General features: G+C 42.8%; 1 protein-coding gene across 2 annotated transcripts; it reads left to right on the top strand.

Moving 5' to 3' along the window:
• Window positions 1-14,277: 14,277 nt before the first annotated feature.
• On the top strand, window positions 14,278-19,423 carry LOC130382746 (uncharacterized). 2 transcript variants are annotated; one of them, XM_056590630.1, is made up of 5 exons: window positions 14,278-16,864; window positions 17,451-17,532; window positions 17,643-17,950; window positions 18,304-18,524; window positions 18,973-19,423. In XM_056590630.1, the coding sequence occupies exon 1, from the start codon at window positions 14,972-14,974 to the stop codon at window positions 16,235-16,237; it is 1,266 nt and encodes a 421-aa protein (XP_056446605.1). In that variant the 5' UTR covers window positions 14,278-14,971; the 3' UTR covers window positions 16,238-16,864; window positions 17,451-17,532; window positions 17,643-17,950; window positions 18,304-18,524; window positions 18,973-19,423. The 2 variants fall into 2 exon arrangements, with proteins under 2 accessions (XP_056446605.1, XP_056446604.1); XM_056590629.1 differs by having other exon boundaries at window positions 14,278-17,532.
• The last annotated feature ends 214 nt before the right edge of the window (window positions 19,424-19,637 follow it).

Here is a 19,637-nt window from a genome sequence, read left to right as displayed (position 1 = left end):
AGATTCAGATTCAGCTTTATTGGCCAGGTTTGCGAACAAACGAGGAATTTGACTTCGGTTTTTGCTCTCTATGTACATCACTCAACATTTAACCTATTGTTAATATCTAAAATAGAAAACAGTACAAATAAATAAATAATAATAAATATAAATAAACTTAAGTATATAGAATAACAATACAATCAAAATAAAGGGTGAATACTAATGAATGGTAATTAAGACTGATTTGTCTTCTTTTTTTTGTAGGTGCACTGGATGATGCCCTGAAGTATATTGCTGAGCTGGAGGCAAGGCTGCAAGAAATGTCCATGGGGCCACAAACTGTCCTCAACAGATTTTGTGTGTCTGATCAGACCATGAAATATTACACTCGGTTTCCATCGCAAGAAGTGTTTCAAGTGTTTTGGGAGTCTGTTTGCCCCTCAACACAATACATTGTTTATTGGAGCAAAGCACAGAGGATTGGACAAGAGGCGATTCCAACACCAAGCCCTTCAAGGAAGATTCCAGTCATTGACGAGTTTTTCATCTACTGTTGTAGAGTAGCAACTGGCCTTAAAGAACAGGTCATTGCTGATATCTTCCAGGTCAGCACTTCCACAGTGAGTCGTTGCATCATTACATGGGCAAATTACTTGTTTCTGGTGTTGGGCTCAATACCCATCTGGATGTCTAGGCAACAAATAGCATTATCAATGCCTAAAAAGTACACACTGCACAGTCCAAAGCTGAGAGTGATCCTTGACTGCACTGAAATACGCTGTGAGAGTCCAACTTCAATGACACTGCACTCGGAGATCTTCTCCAACTACAAGAGCACCACAACATTTAAGGGACTTATTGGTGTTGCTCCATGTGGAGCAGTTACATACGTCTCACCCCTCTACACCGGGTCAATTTCTGACAAAGACATCACCAGGAAGTCTGGCCTTCTGAACCTGCTTGAGCCTGGCGATGAAGTCATGGTGGACAAGGGCTTCACCATTGATGATCTGCTGTCCAGCATTGGTGCTTCCCTTGTAATTCCACCATTCAAAAGGGGAGCGCAGTTAAGCAAAAGTGACTGTGACCAAACGCAAGCAATTGCACGGCTCAGAATTCTAGTGGAGAGGGTCATCCGTCGGGTAAAGGAATACCACATCTGGGATAGTGTTGTGCCACTCACTCTGTCTGGAAGCGTCAATCAGATCTGGCATAACTGCTGCATCATGGTTAATTACCAGGGGCCAATGTTTTTGGAGGGGTGAGTGGATTAGGCCTCATTCATAATTGTTGCATCACCCACCCCCCCTTCCCGTGAGGATGGACACTTGTTTCAGCGGTCCTCACCACCACCCCACCCTCCCTTCCCGTGAGGATGGACACTTGTTTCAGCGGCCCTCACCACCACCCCACCCTCCCTTCCCGTGAGGATGGACACTGGGTTTCAGCGGCCCTCACAACCCTCACCACCACCCCACCCCCCCTTCCCGTGAGGATGGACACTCGGTTTCAGCGGCCCTCACAACCCTCATCACCACCCCCCCTTCCCGTGAGGATGGACACTCGGTTTTAGCGGCCCTCACAACCCTCATCACCACCCCCCCTTCCCGTGAGGATGGACACTGGGTTTCAGCGGCCCTCACCACCACCCCACCCTCCCTTCCCGTGAGGATGGACACTTGTTTCAGCGGCCCTCACCACCACCCCACCCTCCCTTCCCGTGAGGATGGACACTGGGTTTCAGCGGCCCTCACAACCCCCACCTCTATATAGTTGTATTGTATATAGTTCTCTGCAAACCTATGGTGGCATCCTGCCTTCAGTGAGCACATTGTATATAGTTCTCTGCAAACCTATGGTGGCATCCTGCCTTCAGTGAACATATTGTGTATAGTTCTCTGCAAACCTATGGTGGCATCCTGCCCTCAGTGTGTATATTGTATATAGCTGCAAACCTATGGTGGCATCCTGCCTTCAGTGAACATATTGTGTGTAGTTCTCTGCAAACCTATGGTGGCTTCCTGCCTTCAGTGAGCATATTGTATATAGTTCTCTGCAAACCTATGGTGGCATCCTGCCCTCAGTGTGTATATTGTATATAGTTCTCTGCAAACCTATGGTGGCATCCTGCCTTCAGTGAACATATTGTGTATAGTTCTCTGCAAACCTATGGTGGCATCCTGCCCTCAGTGTGTATATTGTATATAGTTCTCTGCAAACCTATGGTGGCATCCTGCCCTCAGTGTGTATATTGTATATAGTTCTCTGCAAACCTATGGTGGCATCCTGCCCTCAGTGTGTATATTGTATATAGTTCTCTGCAAACCTATGGTGGCATCCTGCCTTCAGTGAACATATTGTGTATAGTTCTCTGCAAACCTATGGTGGCATCCTGCCCTCAGTGTGTATATTGTATAGTTCTCTGCAAACCTATGGTGGCATCCTGCCTTCAGTGAACATATTGTGTGTAGTTCTCTGCAAACCTATGGTGGCTTCCTGCCTTCAGTGAGCATATTGTATATAGTTCTCTGCAAACCTATGGTGGAATCTTGCCCTCAGTGTGTCTTGAACAACCACACAAAAGGTTACATTTATATGAATATTTCTTGAATTAATTTGGGCCATTAATTGTTGCATCAAATAAACAAATCTAACTTTAAGTGTGCTGAAATTTGTCATTATTTCCCGACATCAATATGATATGTGTACAATTATTCTGACCACACAAACAGTTTTTACATCCTCTGCAAACCATAATTTGTTCAAACCAAAGAATGATCAAAAAGCTAAATCCGTTTCTGTAGACCTAATTTACAATAGAACAGGACACGCATACTTGAGTGATTTAGAAGAAAAGAGGGAGACTGAAATGAGATCAGAATCTGAATTTATCAAATTAGACAAGAGACCAATATAAACAAATGTTTTTTTTAATTGAACATTAAATTATATATTTTGATTTTACAACAAAAGCTTATCAATTCTGAGATCCGATTTCATGATATCACTTTAAACCACTGGAGATCTGATTCCTTCATTTTAGTTTTAATACAGTAACTGAAGATTCAAGAAGATATTAAGCATTTCTTTCTTTCAATTTTTAACATCACAGAACAAATAGACAATACAGTGAGTTTTTTGCCCGTTTTGTTTATCTTTCAAAATCCTTTAAATTTAAAAGGGATTAACTCTTTATTTTTTTAAAGCTTAGTTATTTGTTTTAAAGCTTAATTTCACCAAAGGCATTTGTACACATACAAAATGGTAGACAAGTAAACAAGTCTGAAACCCAAATTATTTAATTAGATATTATAAAGGCACTTTTCAAAGATTTCTGAAGATTTAACAAAATTGAAATCAGAAAAATTCATATAAATGTGTAACCTTTTATGTGTGGTTGTTCAAGACACACTGAGGGCAAGATTCCACCATAGGTTTGCCGAGAACTATACACAATATGTTCACTGAAGGCAGGATGCCACCATAGGTTTGCAGAGAACTATATACAATATACACACTGAGGGCAGGATGCCACCATAGGTTTGCAGAGAACTATACACAATATGTTCACTGAAGGCAGGATGCCACCATAGGTTTGCAGAGAACTATATACAATATGCTCACTGAAGGCAGGAAGCCACCATAGGTTTGCAGAGAACTATATACAATATACACACTGAGGGCAGGATGCCACCATAGGTTTGCAGAGAACTATATACAATATGCTCACTGAAGGCAGGAAGCCACCATAGGTTTGCAGAGAACTACACACAATATGTTCACTGAAGGCAGGAAGCCACCATAGGTTTGCAGAGAACTACACACAATATGTTCACTGAAGGCAGGATGCCACCATAGGTTTGCAGAGAATTATATACAATATGACTATATACAATACAACTATATACAATATGTACACTTGAGGGGTGAGGTGGGGGTTGTGAGGGCCGCTGAAACAGTGTCCATCCTCACGGGAAGGGGGGGTGGGGGTTGTGAGGGCCGCTGAAACCCAGGGTCCATCCACACTGGAAGGGGGGGTGGGGGTTGTGAGGGCCGCTGAAACAGTGTCCATCCTCACGGGAAGGGAGGGTGGGGTGGTGGTGAGGGCCGCTGAAACAGTGTCCATCCTCACGGGAAGGGAGGGTGGGGTGGTGGTGAGGGCCGCTGAAACAGTGTCCATCCTCACGGGAAGGGGGGGTGGGTGTTGTGAGGGCCGCTGAAACAGTGTCCATCCTCACGGGAAGGGGGGATCATTCACAGAAGGAGATATACATCCATATATACATTGTGGTAATACAAATCTAGTCTCTCCTTCATGGATGCTATGAATTCCTCATCACGCCAAATTCTCTGTATCGTTAAGTCTTCTGCTGTATCCGTCACAAAGTCACACCAATGTAGACCGGTAACTGCAAGCTGGCCTTGAACCTGCCAATAATATTTGTGGCTTTCTTTCAGTTTGGCCTGGCCGTTTGTAATTTTTATGAAAGGGACACTGGCAACATTTTCTGCTGAGGTGGTTTTAACTTCCACCAGGCCAAAGGGGTAGGACTCCGTTTCATCCAACACTTTTCCGTCTGGACTGGCTCCTAGATGTGGTGCCTCCGGATGTACCACAAATCCACAAGGCAGGACGATGACGTTGGTCGATTCAGTATATCTTTTTATAATACTTGACTCTAATTCCAGGCCTCGCCTCATAGCCTGCGTTTGTTTGGTGCCTCTGATAATTCTGGTTGCCAATGCTTTCCCTGATGTTTCCCCTCGCACATGGCATACCTCACGGAATCGGCTTGCAGTAACCCTTGACCGACGTACTTGTACCCAAGCTGCACATTTGGATTGCTCTCTGGTGCCCTTTTCAATTTCCTCCGCTGTAGTTGGGGAAACTTTTAGGGACTCTAAATGTAGTGCTTGATGGAGATTTGGGACAAAGGCCAAATTAGAGCTGAATGAAAATCCAGGCAGGGGGAGTGGGGGAAATCAATGGCTGGCAACTCTGGGGTTAAAGGTGGACACTGGTAGGACAGAGTGCAACCACGAGGCACAGGTCCAAACTGAGACGGTACCAACTCCAAGTTGGATATTCCCTCTAGGATGTGGGACATCAAAGGGCGAGGGTGTATCTCTCTCAGCTTGGCTCCAGACGCCAAGATGTGTGGTTCTGGTAGGGGCCCTAAAGGAAACGTCAAATAAAAATGTGACTGTTTTTTTTTATATTGTAGTGATAACAAATGTATTCTAATATGCATCTTGTCATAATGAGCAAGTTTAACAGAGTGCAAATTGCAAAACAAATGTCTTACCAGCATACGCTCTGTAGAGTGTGGACTTGACTCCAGTCTTCCCCACCGACTTGGGTTTCTTCACCACCAGGTCACTCACAGCCTTGGATGGATTCCCTGAAACGAACAACAAAAATGTAGTCATACAGGAAATGCTCATATACTCTAGACAAATACTGAAGTGTATGATTTGAACAGAGAACACAACAGCACACGTGTGTTCTAGGTCGATGCCACATCTGTGGTTGGCTGGTACAGGCCAGGGAAGGTGGAACCACATCAAGGCCCAGCTGCACATAATGCGCTGTCTGGTAGAGCAGAGCGAGCGGTGATATGGCTACAGAAGCCTTGGCCCGCAGCACAGCTACAGCTATGTTCTGAGAGACCCAGTTGTCCAACAGCCTCCAGGGTGATCTGTGAACACCATAAGAATTGAGTTACTGAATTTAGTAGGTAGGACCTTGATATAAGGCCATTGAAACTGGCAAAGAGTCTGCAACCGCAGAAAAGCCATGTACAGTTCCGTGCAAAACTCTTGGGCCACCATTACATCTGTTGTTTTAGCAATGTTATAACATGAACTAGCCTAGATGTTTGTCCTTTTAATGCACTCAACAAATTTCCTTTATTTACGGCTTGTGCCTTAATGAAGAGGAAGAAAAATACATAGGTCTGTACAGCCACAACATTGCAGCAAGCTAGGTGGGCCAAGTCTTAAGCACGCTACTGTTTGTAAGAAAGAATAATGAAAATGATCTGAACTTCAGAAGAAGAGGAAAACTGCAACTGCAGTCGTTAGTCAAGACAGAATATCAAAACAAACAGACTTGGGCCAACGGGCCCTAACTCAGCAGAAACCTGTAGTATGTGGGGCTCCTCATTCCTCCTCATCGAGCGGTAGCATCTACCTCTCACTACCACCTTTCCATCAACTATATTTGACACTGAGCATATATACATAATGTTAATAATATGTCGCTGATCGGAATAAAACTGGTCATCAAATAACTAGCTGAATCTATCCTTGGCTAACCTAATGCTAAATTGCCAACGCTACACACGGAGACTTCATAGCCACCATGGCTAATTATATTCATAATATTATAGTCTACACATAACAAATATGATCATTTTACACACATTTCATACAGACAATATTTCTGACGATTTATATGGATCGTATATGGTTTGCTTGTCATCACAAAACATGAATGAGCAAGGCGGCCGTTGAGTAGCCTACTGACAACAACAAAACACCTTAGACCAGTGGTTCTCAAACTTTTTACCATGAGTACCACCTTAGAAATGATTTGGCTCTCCAAGTACCACCAGAATTAAAATAAAGTAGCGTAGGCCAGTAACTACATAGAGATTACACAGAAGGCATTAATATTAATGATTTATTGTTCATATGACTGAAGCAACTAATGTAAACTCATGTATTGTATTTAAAAAACTTACAACGTGACAATACTAACAACTGATCTGCATCAAAATATAGGCCTACCCAGCAAATGGGGATATAAAATACCAGTCAGTCTAGTGACGTTTAACAAGTGTAAATTGTACTGCATCAAAACACGAATATTAAAATACTGGAGTCAAACAACATAAGCAAATTGCCTTGTATAAACCATTTACAGAGATAAATTGAACATTGAAAATTATGAAAAGTAGGTCCTACTGTGATATTTTCGAGTAATGCATTTAAATGGAATGTAGCCTACTTATAAGAAGAAGAAAAAAAATAGAATGGAAATGGATAATGACGACCCTGGGCCTATCATGCTTAGTGAGAGGGGTGGGCGTGGCTCTGTGAACAGAGTGCAGCGATGTCTGGGTCGATTGCGGTTAGCTTTAGCCTCAGACTTGGTTCAGCGTCCAACCTGCTTCTATATTTATTCTTAATGCAGGCGAGAGAAGAGAATCCTTTCTCGCATAAATAAGTGGTGGCGAATGGAATTAAAAAGCGCACGGCCTTGTCCGAAAGCGCCGGATATTCGCCTCGTCGCTGCATCCAAAAGTCCAGCAATGTCTGGCCTCTGAAAGTTGACTTCAATGTCTCGTCACAGGACAGTTCAAAAAAGTTCCTGCTCAAGAGCCGATAGGTTCTCCTCCAGGACGTCATGAGCCTTAACAACAAACGGATTGCGCATCCATGTATTCCCCTGCACAATCGCAGGGAAATATTCAGCAAACTGTTGTCGGAGAGATTTCAGGTGCACAGCAATGTTGTCCCTGACTTGATCAGCGAGCCTGAGGTCATTGTCAGAGAGAAACGTCTCCAGATTAGGGAACGCAGACACATCACCAGTCCGTATTTTTATCTGGAATAATTCAAGCTTTTTCAGCATCGCACTGATTTTGTCCTGGACATCAAAGGCACTGGTAGAGAGTCCCTGCAGTCCCAAATTCAGCTCATTCATTCGGGAAAAAATGTCAGACAAGTAGGCGAGCTGACTGAGCCACAAAGTGTCATCAAACACACCTGATAAGGGGAAGCTTTTGTCCTGCAAGAACACTTGGACCTCCCTGTGCAACTCAAAAAGCCTGGACAGCACCTTCCCTCTTGAGAGCCATCTCACTTCTGTATGCAACAGAAGTTGGACATGCTCGCTGCCCATCTCATCGCAGAGGACATGGAAAAGGCGAGAATGCATCGGTCTGGATTTAATGAAATTGACTGCTTTGACAGCTGTGTCTAAAACAGCCTTTAGTTCTGCGGGCATTCTCTTCACTGCAAGAGCTTCGCGGTGAATGCTGCAGTGAGTCCATTGCACATCAGGTGCCACCTCCCGGATTCGGGCCACCACTCCGCTGTGGCGACCTGTCATGGCCCTTGCACCGTCTGTGCAGACTCCGACGCACTTTTTCCAATCAAGCCCAGTCTCTTGGAAAAAGGCATTCACGAGCTGAAAGATGTGCTCAGCTGTAGTTCTCGTCTGAAGAGACTGACAGAACAGAAAATCCTCATGAGTTGCTTTTTCATATTCGTATCTGACGAACACAAGCAAATTGGCCAAATCTGCAACATCGGTGGTCTCGTCAAGTTGAATAGAAAAGTAGGGACTGTCTTTAATGCGTTCCACCAGTGTTTGTTTAACATTTTCTGACATCGCTTGTATCCTCCGTGACACTGTGTCATTAGAGAGCGGCACCAAGCTTAACTGTTTCGCAACGTTCTCCCCACACATAATGCTCGTCATCTCTTTTGCGAATGGTAAACATAGCTCTTCAGCAATCGTGTGCGGCTTACCAGCTTTTGCTATAAGAAGGCTGCCACGATAGGAAGCTTCCTGAGCTTTGGCAACGGGTGTAATGCTGTGCCTAATTGTTGATTTTGACTGCTTTAGCTCATCGCGTTTTCTGATGAAAAAGTCAACTGGCTTTTCTTTCAGTGATTGATGCTTGGTGGAAAGATGCCGAGTGAGATGTGATGGCTTCATGCATTCATTGCTGAGAACATCTCCGCACACAACGCACTGTGGTCTTGGTTCATCCTCAGCCCCAGTCCAAGTAAATCCAAGATTAATGTAATTCGAGTGGTATTTCCTTACAGTTTTGCGTCGTTTGCTATCCGGTGCTGAAACCTCACTGCGCAAATCACTGCAAGCACTATTAGCACTAGCGCTAGGATCACCTTGACTGTTGGCAACTTCATTTTGTAACACACTTCTACTCCTTATATTTCCTTGGAGCCAAGATTGCAACGAGTTTGCAGTATTTTTGCTTCCCCCACTCATCATTAAAGCAGTTATAACTATGCCGGTTTAACATGCTTCAAAGAAGAGGCTCGTAGTAACGTCTCTTTTCGGTGCGCACGCACACGAAAAACAACGGCAACATACACACAGAAAGAAATAAGGAGAAATAAAGCCTAGTTTAATTTTAATTCCATTTAGAAACCGTGTGACTTATGTGTTTAGTGTTTGTGTGGCTGGACATTCACGTTTATGTAACGATTACCGATTGCTTAAATCTTTTCGCGCATACTCCACGTACCACTAGATGGCGCTCGCGTACCACCAGTGGTACGCGTACCACAGATTGAGAACCACTGCCTTAGACCACTTACCTTGATAATTATGTACAAACTCCTCCACAAAATACTTGTACCCCTTTGCCAGCCTGGACTGTGGTGTTGTCGAGTGTGTCTCCACAATCTGCCGCACATCCTCAAATCGCAACTTGGGAAAACCCACCAGGGAAGTGGCGAAGAAACGGTCCATTTCTGCATTGACGGCAATACAAAAATGACTTCGCCGGAAGAATGTTTACCCGGTGTGACGTCATTTCCGATTTTTGTGAGATAGGCCTATTACGTCACTCCATAACGTTCCCATGACAACAGGGGGAAATGGCTGCTTTTCCCGCGGAAATTGGCAATTTATGCGGTGAAAGTGCGGCATATTTGAAAAAATGCGGCCACCGCATCAATATGCAGACTTATGCTGATTATGCGATCGCATAATCGCGTTTTTCTGGAGGGACTGGCTATCCATGCATTCCACAGCCGATGGCCCTTATCACACCATATAAGCGGCCACTCAGAGGCATGGCAGAGCAAAGGTTTAATACTCATCACTCTCGGGCCCGCTCAATTGTTGAGCGTGCCTTTGGGATGATGAAAACCCGCTTCAGGTGCATCTTCTTAGAGGCACTTGAAGTACATAGTGAGTTTGTTCCAAAGGTATATGTAATTCCACAATTATCCATATTTGCCCGTTTAACTTTCTTATTGTACATTATAATTGTAAAAAAAACTTTTATGGATTAACCTAATTATTACACCTTTATTTACGTTCCTGTTTTGTCTCTTTAAACCTTTTCTTCGTGCAGGTGGTGACTGCGTGTGCAGTACTGCACAACATTTGTGTTGGTGTGGGCAATGACCTCCCAGTGGAGTATGGGGCCATGGAGGGCAATGACCCTCCTCCTGCAGGAGAATGTGGCACGGAGTCACAGAGTGGAGCTTCTTGGCGTGCGGCCCTGGCCAAAGTCATTACCCCTCTTGAAGTGGCTCCACAGGACCACGACCTCTTTGTTCTGGTAAATATGACAACCAACATAGGGATGTCATCTGACCGTGTCACACATTCAGTACTAACCTAAAGATCTCCCCCTTCTTTCCACAGCCCGTGACCGGCCAAGACATACATTGTAAACATTTTTTGATATATTCTTTAATCACTTTTGTCCGTTATGAATGTGGTTTTTGTTGCGGTTGATCGAATCCTCAATATGTTTTGTTAAAGTTCTTAAAGTAACGTGCTGAGAAACAATTTCCATAGTGGTACAAGCAGTGTTGTATAGTAGCGAAGTAGAAATACTTCGTTACTGTACTTAAGTAGTTTTTTTGGATATTTGTACTTTACTTTACTACTTGTATTTCTCTGTACTTTTACTTCGCTACATTTTGCGAAGAAAACTGATACTTTTACTCCGCTACATTTCCCTTGAAACCTTCGTTACTCGTTACAAAATCAACTCATCTTTAGAAAAAAAAAAAAGAATCATGAGAGATATGAGAATAACGTCGGGGACTGTGGTAGAACACAGACTGCGAGCCTGTTTGGCGAATCAGCTGTCCCAGCGCACGTTCGCAAAGCCCCCTTGCTTAGTTACTGTTGCTACGTCGATCAAAACTCCTACGACTGTCAACACACAAATGCATGGCTAGGACGAGGGCAAGGGCTATCAAAATTCTACTATTTGTATCAGGCTGGTTTGTACACGCAGTATTATAACACATCTTATACACTTCAATACGCTGTATATGTGCCATTTTTGCTACAAAGCTAATTTAAATACCCTTTATGGGCAGGGACTTAAGTTTTCCGAAAATCCGCGATCCTGGATGACACCAAAATCAATATTAAGTAACGTGTACCAGCGCTTGCGGGATAATAGGTCGGGCTACGATATCTGTCAGTGTCAGTGATTTTTTTTTGAGTAACTCCGCGACAGCATCCAGATCATGGCAAAATGGACTGCAATATGCAGTGGAAGGATGTTTTCAAAAAAGATCAACAACGAAGGGGAAACAACAATAATCGAAGCAAAATCATACAGGTCTCTATCAAAAAATTAGAAACTTCACGACCTCAAAATAAATACCACCAGCACAACATTTTAAACTAGTAAGGTTCTTTCACCGCTGGGTATTATTTGTATATAATATTTCAATCTAGCTAATAACCTATAAAGATTATTTATTCTTATTCCATCTCTGGCGAGGTATCTATCTAGCCAGTTAGTGCTAAGGCATGATTGGACGAGGGCAGTTATAGGGAGGAGTTTCGATAACGGTTACTTGTACTTTTACTTTCAGTACTTAAGTACATTTAATATCAGAAAAGTACTTAAGTACAGTAAAGATCAGATACTTTAATACTTTTACTTAAGTACTATTCTAAAAGGTGACTTTTACTTTTACTTAAGTAATTTTCCAGTAAGGTATCTGTACTTTTACTTAAGTATGGCTTTTGAGTACTTTATATACCACTGGGTACAACAAGTAAGGTTGCCAGTTCAATTCTCTCCACTATCAGTGGCTGCGACGGACGGCTGGCCGCTACTGCGGCTGGCTGCTGGCTCTGGTAGGCTGACCATAGTCACCATGGCTGCTACCAAAGCAGCTGTAGCTGGCTGCTTTCACAACCAAAAGCCTATGTTATCAGTTAACATCTCATTGAACAGAATAAATACACGTGCGTCACTATAATAAAAACGTACATGCATCCAGCCAACCAGCCAGGCGTCGCAGCCCGTCATTACGTCGTATACTTATCATACCATCCACAAAATCATACCTAATGTCAAAATGAAAGAGCCTGATTGCGTCAATAAGTTTGATCAAAAGAGCAAAAATAAAATTGGCAGAGGAGAGAATTGAACTACCAACATCTGGATTATGGTCCTTCCATCACTGACGCTTGTGCCACAATATAATTTGTTTTTTCACTTTTTACAGTTGTATCAAGTATTATTAATTATATTATAAACTACTCTTTAACTAAGAACTCAGCAAATAACTAAGAATTCAGCAAATTACAACTAATAGATTTTATTGAAACAAATAAAGTAACAATCACATCATTTTAAACTACTTCAATAGAAAAAATATTAAAATAATATTAGCTATAAAGAGCTGTAGGTAGCATTCGCAAGAGAACATGGCTTTCTGGTACATCAACTGTCGCATAAAACGATAATTGCCTTCTCCTCAATGTCACGTTTCAATCTGGACTTCAGAGTCAAAGCCAAAGTTGCTTTGCCCCAATTCCTTCTCCACCATGGCCGAGGTAACCCCCATTACGAGTCTTTACTTGTTGTGGCAGTACCAGAGGTCCGAGAACCCGACGCAGTCTACGATTCATAATATCATCCGGAGGCAAACATAGCTTTTGGCCGTGATATAATATAATATAGATATTTATATATAGAGCTCAGGGAGTTGCAAATGCCAACAATCACTTTCTCCTCCATGCTGGGACTGCAGGGAGTGAACGCTGATTGGCTGACATCTAGCTACAGTGTGGAAGAGGGCTTGACTTATCTCAACCCATGTTAAATTAGATCTAAAAAATGCATGCTTCCCAGAAATAGAGTTTGTTGTTTTGACAGTTTTCCTTCAATGATGCAGCTATTTGAGGGGCTGTAAAAACACGACCACAAGATTTGAATTGGTAACATACAAAAATGTACTCCAGAGATATCCTTGAAATCCAGAGTTCTCGCGAGAGCACAATTTGAATTTGCCTACATCTTTCTAGATGTGTCTGGATTTCCAGGCTAGTAAAAAATAGTGAGAATTTGCTCCACTTTAGCCGAAGTTTTCAGAAATAATCGTTTTCTGTGATGAAAACCTCAATGAAATTTAAAGGCCAGACCGCAAGTAAATATGTGCCATCCCATATGTAAACGGGGTCTAAGAGTTTTTCAAGTGAATCTTTTGAATGTATCTCATTTCTCTGTACTGCCCCCCTTTGAAAACAGCGATGTAAGTTGTCTGTTATTTTCACTGTTTTTGTCTTGACACATGGTCTCCGCCACACACATGTACAATCGTTAAGGATTTAACTTTTTCTGCACATCTTCACAGCTTGCGATGGATACAAGAGAAACCTTCCTCTCCGGTGCCGCCATTAGATGGAGAGCGCGTAGAAGTGTTGAGCTACGGCTTCAACAAATTAGGGACATGCACAATGAAAGCTTTGCTTCCCGGGGCCTGCCCGTAATTCCGACACCTCATTTTTCCGACGTCTCAATGGTCCGAAATATTTACCATTAGATCGACATGCCACTATGCTGACGGTTCGATGTCCCGAAAACGGAACCCATTGGTCCGAAGGTCCGTTTGTCCGACATTTAAAAAAGGAGGCGCATTAGGCAGACGGTTCAATATGCCGAATAGCCCTACATACAAAGAGTTTTATACCTCGCTCGCACTCTCTCTCGCCCTCTCTCACTCTCTCTCTAAAATACAAAATAGGCCTACATATCACGTTGACGATGAATATTGGAGAGCAAAGTGACAACGCTTCACTTCATTTCGACAGGGTGTTTCAGCCCCATGGACAGAGCGTAGGTCTAATTCTCATTACGGGCACGTACACACACACACGACTGAGGTATAACTTTGACTAAATCAATACCAGCGAAATTATTCAGGCTAAAAGCCCACTGTAAACACAGTAAACAACACACATAGGCCCACACACAGCTACTAAAGATAAAAATTGTATTTGTTTTTCCCTCACCGTTTGACTTCTTTACGGGAAAAGTATTAGTCCTTGTATAACGTGCGCTTCATAAATTCACCTCTTTTGACCAAGCCCACAGCAACAGTCTGGCTTGGTGAGGTGCACTGCTGGAACTTAGCCTATCGTGTTTTATTTTTGGTTTCATAATCACACATGTGGAATTGGCCTATTCGGCATATTGAACCGTCAGCCTAATGCGCCTCCTTTTTTAAAAGTCGGACAAACTGACCTTCGGACCAATGGGTTCCATTTTACGGCATGGCACCTGCTTCCCAGTGTTGTAGTATAGTGGAAGGACAGCTTGGGTTGCACTCACAGCAGAGGGACATGGAGGAGAGTGGGAATGAAATGATGATGAGGAGGACATTGTTGTGGGCACATCACATTTTGACCAGCAGTCCTTTAGAATGAATCTGCCTAAGAAAGGTCTGACTCAGACCAAGATGCAGACGAGACAGATCAGTCCTGCAACCTATTTGAAAGTCTCCGTAACTGGGCCTTAACTTTTGGAGTTTCCCTGGTAGCTCTTACAGCTCTTCTTGGTCTGTTGAGACTCCATCACCCTGATCTCCCAAAGGATCCACGAACCCTCCTCAAGACTAAGGTCACATTTAACATAGAGAAAAAATGTGAGGGCCTTTATTACTATGTTGGCATCCTGTCCTCCTTTAAGGCAAAACTACACCAGGCATTAGAGTCATTTGAAAATGGCTGCAAATTTAAACTACAAATGAACATTGATGGACTGCCATTATTCAGGAGCAGTGGGATTCAAGTGTGGCCAATTTTAGGATGCTTACTAACTTTTCCAATTAAAAGATGGTTGTGATTTGCATTGTTCTGTGGACCACATAAACCAAAGCCAGCGGAAGTCTTTTTGGAAGATTTTGTGTTTCTGAGCTGAAAGAGTTGGAGAGTGGTATTGACTTTGAGGGCAAAATGATATTTTTTAAGTTAGATTCTATCATATGTGATACACCTGCCCGGGCTTTTGTAAAAAATGTTAAGAGTCACAACGGATATTTTGGCTGTGATAAATGTGCCCAGCAAGGAGAATATCTATCTAGCAGAATGACCTTTCCCTTAGACACTTGCTCAATCAGGACAGATGAATCCTTTGCCCAAAAACATAATGAAGAACATCACCAGGGCCCTGACCCTTTCCAGGGGTTGAACGTAGGGATGGTATCTCAGTTTCCAGGTCATTATATGCATATCGTTTGTTTAGGCGTCGTTAGGAAACTTCTGAACATTTGGCTAAGTGGAGCTCTCAGATTCCGTTTACCTGCTTCCATTTTCAACCGGATGTCTGACTGTTTAACAGGGTTGCGCAGCTATATTCCTTTGGAATATGCAAGAAAACCCAGAACATTGAGGGAGATTGACAGGTGGAAGGCAACAGAATTAAGGATGTTTTTGTTGTACATTGGGCCTGTCATTCTGCCTTCATACTTGGACACAAATATTTACCAACATTTTATGCTGCTTTTTTCCAGCATTGCCATTTTAGTCAGTCCAACCTTGTCCTCGCTGCACTGGCAGTATGCAGAGACATTGCTCCGTATGTTTGTTACCCATTTTGGCCAAATATATGGCAAGGAGGCCCTTGTGTACAATGTGCATTCATTGGTACATTTGGCCCAGGATGTGAGACTGCATGGTTGTCTCGATAACATTTCAGCTTTCCCTTACGAGAACCACTTGCAGAAACTGAAGAAACTCGTTAGAAAACCCGAACACCCCCTCGCGCAAATGTTACGTCGATTTTCCGAGCAAAATACTCAACAGAATAAAATCCCTGACAGAACATCAGTCTCTTTGAAAAAGCCCCATTTTGTTGGACCAGTTCCGAATGAGCTTGCCTCTAGAAGGGTTAAAGGGCAGTACAGCCAAATGGTTTCTGACCAGTGGACTATCAAAGTCTCGACAGGAGACAATATATTTGTCATTGCTGGTGACATTGGTAGGATTCACAATATTGTTGAGTGTCATGACGGAATCTATTTAGTCAATAGAAGGTTTTCTAATAAGTCTGTCTTCTTTACCTATCCATTCAGTTCAGACTTTCTGAATATCTATAGTGTCTCTCAATTATCAGAACAATACTTGTCTGCCAAAGCGTGTGCAGTTGCACATAAATGTGTATTATTCCCCCATAGGGGAGGTTTTGTATCGATGCCAATTCAACATTCAGTTAAACACTAGATAAAGTGGTTTGCTGTCTTTTGTCCTGGGTATGACGTTAAACAGCATCCCTGGGCAGTTGTAGCTCATTAGCCTTGGTTGGTAGTTCACCTAGGAGAAGGAAAACTGATTTCAAACCCTCACTGCCTTGATAGGTTCTAGTTTAAAATTTTGGGTAGGGTGGTATTTCAGCTGGTAGTCTGTACTTGGTTGTGGTTAGGTTTTAGTCACTTAAGCGTCATCCTTCTACATTGTTCACGTCAATTTTTTTACAGTACACTTTCGTGACACCAGGTAAACAAATTTTCTTAATAAGCATGCATACACAACAGGCTCACCAGCAATATACAGTGCTTATAAAAAGTATTCCCCATTCATACTTTAAACCTGATTATGTTCAGGGGGCTGGAGAAGGCTTTGTAAATATCTAATGCTATCTTTTCTTCCTGTCTCTCTTTAAAGAATGGGTTGTGCAATACTTGGATGCCAAGAAGTCCGTAAGTGTGGTGCCTCAATCGTGGTACAATAATTGCGTTACTTTCTGGCCGAATTATAAGAGCGATGAGAGGATCAACCGAGCTGTGAAGTTCGCCGAGGTGCCAGGCCAGGACTGGTTGAGGCATCCTGTCAGACTTCTGAAGATATATGGTATACATTATTTAATTACCTAGTTGTTATTAGTACCTTGTACTGTGTCTCCCAATAGCCTAATGTTACTTTTTTGATATTATCAATTCATGATGAACGCTGGGGATTTACCTTTGTAAATGTGGTTTTAGGGGACTTCAAGTCAGCACGGCAGGGAATGAAGCAGTCACTGACATGTGACACATCAGAGCTAGACTTGGATGAGGAAATTGAGGCAGGGGGTCAAGGCAAAAGACCAGCCAAACCTATGTAAGATAGAATCATGTTTATGATATTTGTCACGTCTAAATAGATTTTATCATATTTGTCATATACATAGAAATGCTACTGTAAGACATGTACTGAATTAGCATTTGGATGCTCAACTATTCTGTACAGCATTGAAAGAAAGAAGGATAAGGAAAGTAATTTAATAAATAGCAAAGAGGGGAGTGTAGATGCAAAGTGTTCAGTGTTAGGGGTGCTAGTGTGTCAGTCGGAGTGATGCGATTAATGTAATTTTGTGTGTTCAGTGGGAAGGTGCAGGTGTCAATCTAAGTTAAGTGTCTCTCTCTCCTAAAAATTTGCCATCATTATGGTGATACAGAGAGTGACAAAGAGCCTGTGTCCAACAAGCCACCAACTCAATCAACACAACATCGGCCATCTTCAAGACCCCCATTAAGATGGTAAATGTAACCAGTATTTGTTCATGCTGAATTTTTTTTCAAGGGAAACCAAATGTCACCAAAATATCTCCCTTATAACCCTTCCCTTATGTTTTATATTTATTGTTTAGCAACCAACCAGCTCCAGGGCCATCCTACTTCGCTCAACCTCCACTACCACCCCCTCCAGTGCCATCCTCCTTGTCTCTACCTCCACCACTCTCCCCTTCAGGGCCCCCCTTCTTTTCTTCACCTCCTCAGCAGTTGTTCAGCCACCAATCGACACCATCTTAGAACAACTACGCTGATCTCTCTCTACGCCATCCACCTCCTCCCAGGATGTCCTCTGATGGCTTTCCTACCAACAATGAAGCCACTGAAGTGTTCATGCCCAGCCTGAATATGGGGCGTTCTGGGAAGGAGCCAATCATCTGCACACGTAAGTGAATTATTGAATTGTGCAGACATAGCATTAACAACTTAACATATGCTTACACAATGTTGAATCACATGAACCATATACACATTTTAACATTAAGAAATTTAATCAGAAACATTAAAACCAATGTTAAAACAATGCTTTTAAAAAAAAGACCTACCCTGACATTAAGGCTTGACTCAGTAACATGTTGTCTGTGATCCAAAATTACACAATGTTGAATTGTGTGGTTTCAATACATTTATCTATCCTTTAACATGATTTAAATTACCGTATGTAGTGTTTTCTGTGTAATTGTCTGTTTTTGCTATAGAGTCCAAAACATGTCTTTATATTCGGTGTTGTTTTTGTAGCTGCTGAACTCCACATGCTCACTCTCATGGAGAACATGAAGCAGCAGATCAATCAGCTCTCCATGATGATGGGTGTGTTGATGACTAGATCGGGAGAGGGAGCTGAGCCTGTGGGGATGCCTACGGAGATCTCCTTTCCCCTAGCCTCCCTCGATGAGGTTGAGAGCTTCGAGGACCGGTTAAAAAACCCAGCAAACACACAGAGCAAAAAACAGCACATGGTATTTATGATTATATTACATCTAAGTCCACTAACACTTTGAAAAAACAGCAAATGGTATTTTGACATGTCCCACCCTCCTCTTTCCTTCACTTCACATGTACAGTACTGTGTATAGGTAAACCTAACCCTTTTCTGAAAGCATATACCCTCAGGATGAGAGCCAAATTGGGTTGACGTTCCGCCCTCCTCATTATTATCATACCTACATCCTGTGTTCAGAATTATTTTGCTGAAATGCAGGCAAATGTGTGTATTTAAGTAGTTAATGCCTAATTTCCATCCTAACATACAATTAAAAAAAAAACTAGCAACACAAAAAACTGTATAACTGAATAAAAGGCTGGAGAAGTAATTTAGCAAAAATGGCATCTCATACCCCTCCTTTAACTCTCCAAATGACTTCTAACTCTATAACTTATCAATCTCTTCTTCTCTTGTTTCCACAGCTGGGAATGCTGGCCTCTATTGGTGGGAGGGATACCGAACACCTAATTTTTTAACATTTTGGCGCACATATTTGCCGACTGTGTAGCCAAATCTATTTATTTGAAAGGGGTGAACACCAAAAAAAAGTTCTGTGAAATGGCGACCAAGGCCATTCTGGCTCGTAAGTATTAGCTATAGATGCCTTTCCAGTCTTTACTAAATCACCACGCTCTCCTTGAAGCCAAGCTAAATAATTTTCTCACAAAAAAAAAAAAAATGAGACATGGGAACATATTACCGAAGCAATTACTGCCAAAGGGGTAGAATTGAGGGAGGTGAAAGATGTGCGCAAGAAATGGAGTGACCTGAAGATGCAGGCAGCTGAAGATTTTCCGAAGAATGTGCCAACTGGGGGTGGTGGAAAAGGGGATATGGGGCCATACTCCTCTATGGTGTTAGATATTATTGGGGACACCTCTCCTTGTCTCAGAGGGATTGTTGGGGGGGGGGCGTGGAGAGTGGCGTGGTGCAACCCATGGTCCAAGAGGGGGCCGAAGCCACTGCTGGACCGGAGAACACCACGTCCAACGTGACCGGGGAGGATTCTGCACCCATGCCCGTGGAGGACCCTGGGACTGTGCCCATGACGAGCCATGAGGAAACTGCGCCCATCACCATCCCAGAA

This window comes from Gadus chalcogrammus, chromosome 5 (assembly GCF_026213295.1).
Source record: "Gadus chalcogrammus isolate NIFS_2021 chromosome 5, NIFS_Gcha_1.0, whole genome shotgun sequence".
Lineage (NCBI taxonomy): Eukaryota > Metazoa > Chordata > Actinopteri > Gadiformes > Gadidae > Gadus > Gadus chalcogrammus.
This window is presented reverse-complemented; position numbering and strand designations above follow the sequence as displayed.

Coding starts and splice junctions, on each gene's coding strand:
- LOC130382746 (XM_056590630.1), top strand. CDS start 14,972: ATGATATTTTTTAAGTTAGATTCTATCATATGTGATACACCTGCCCGG.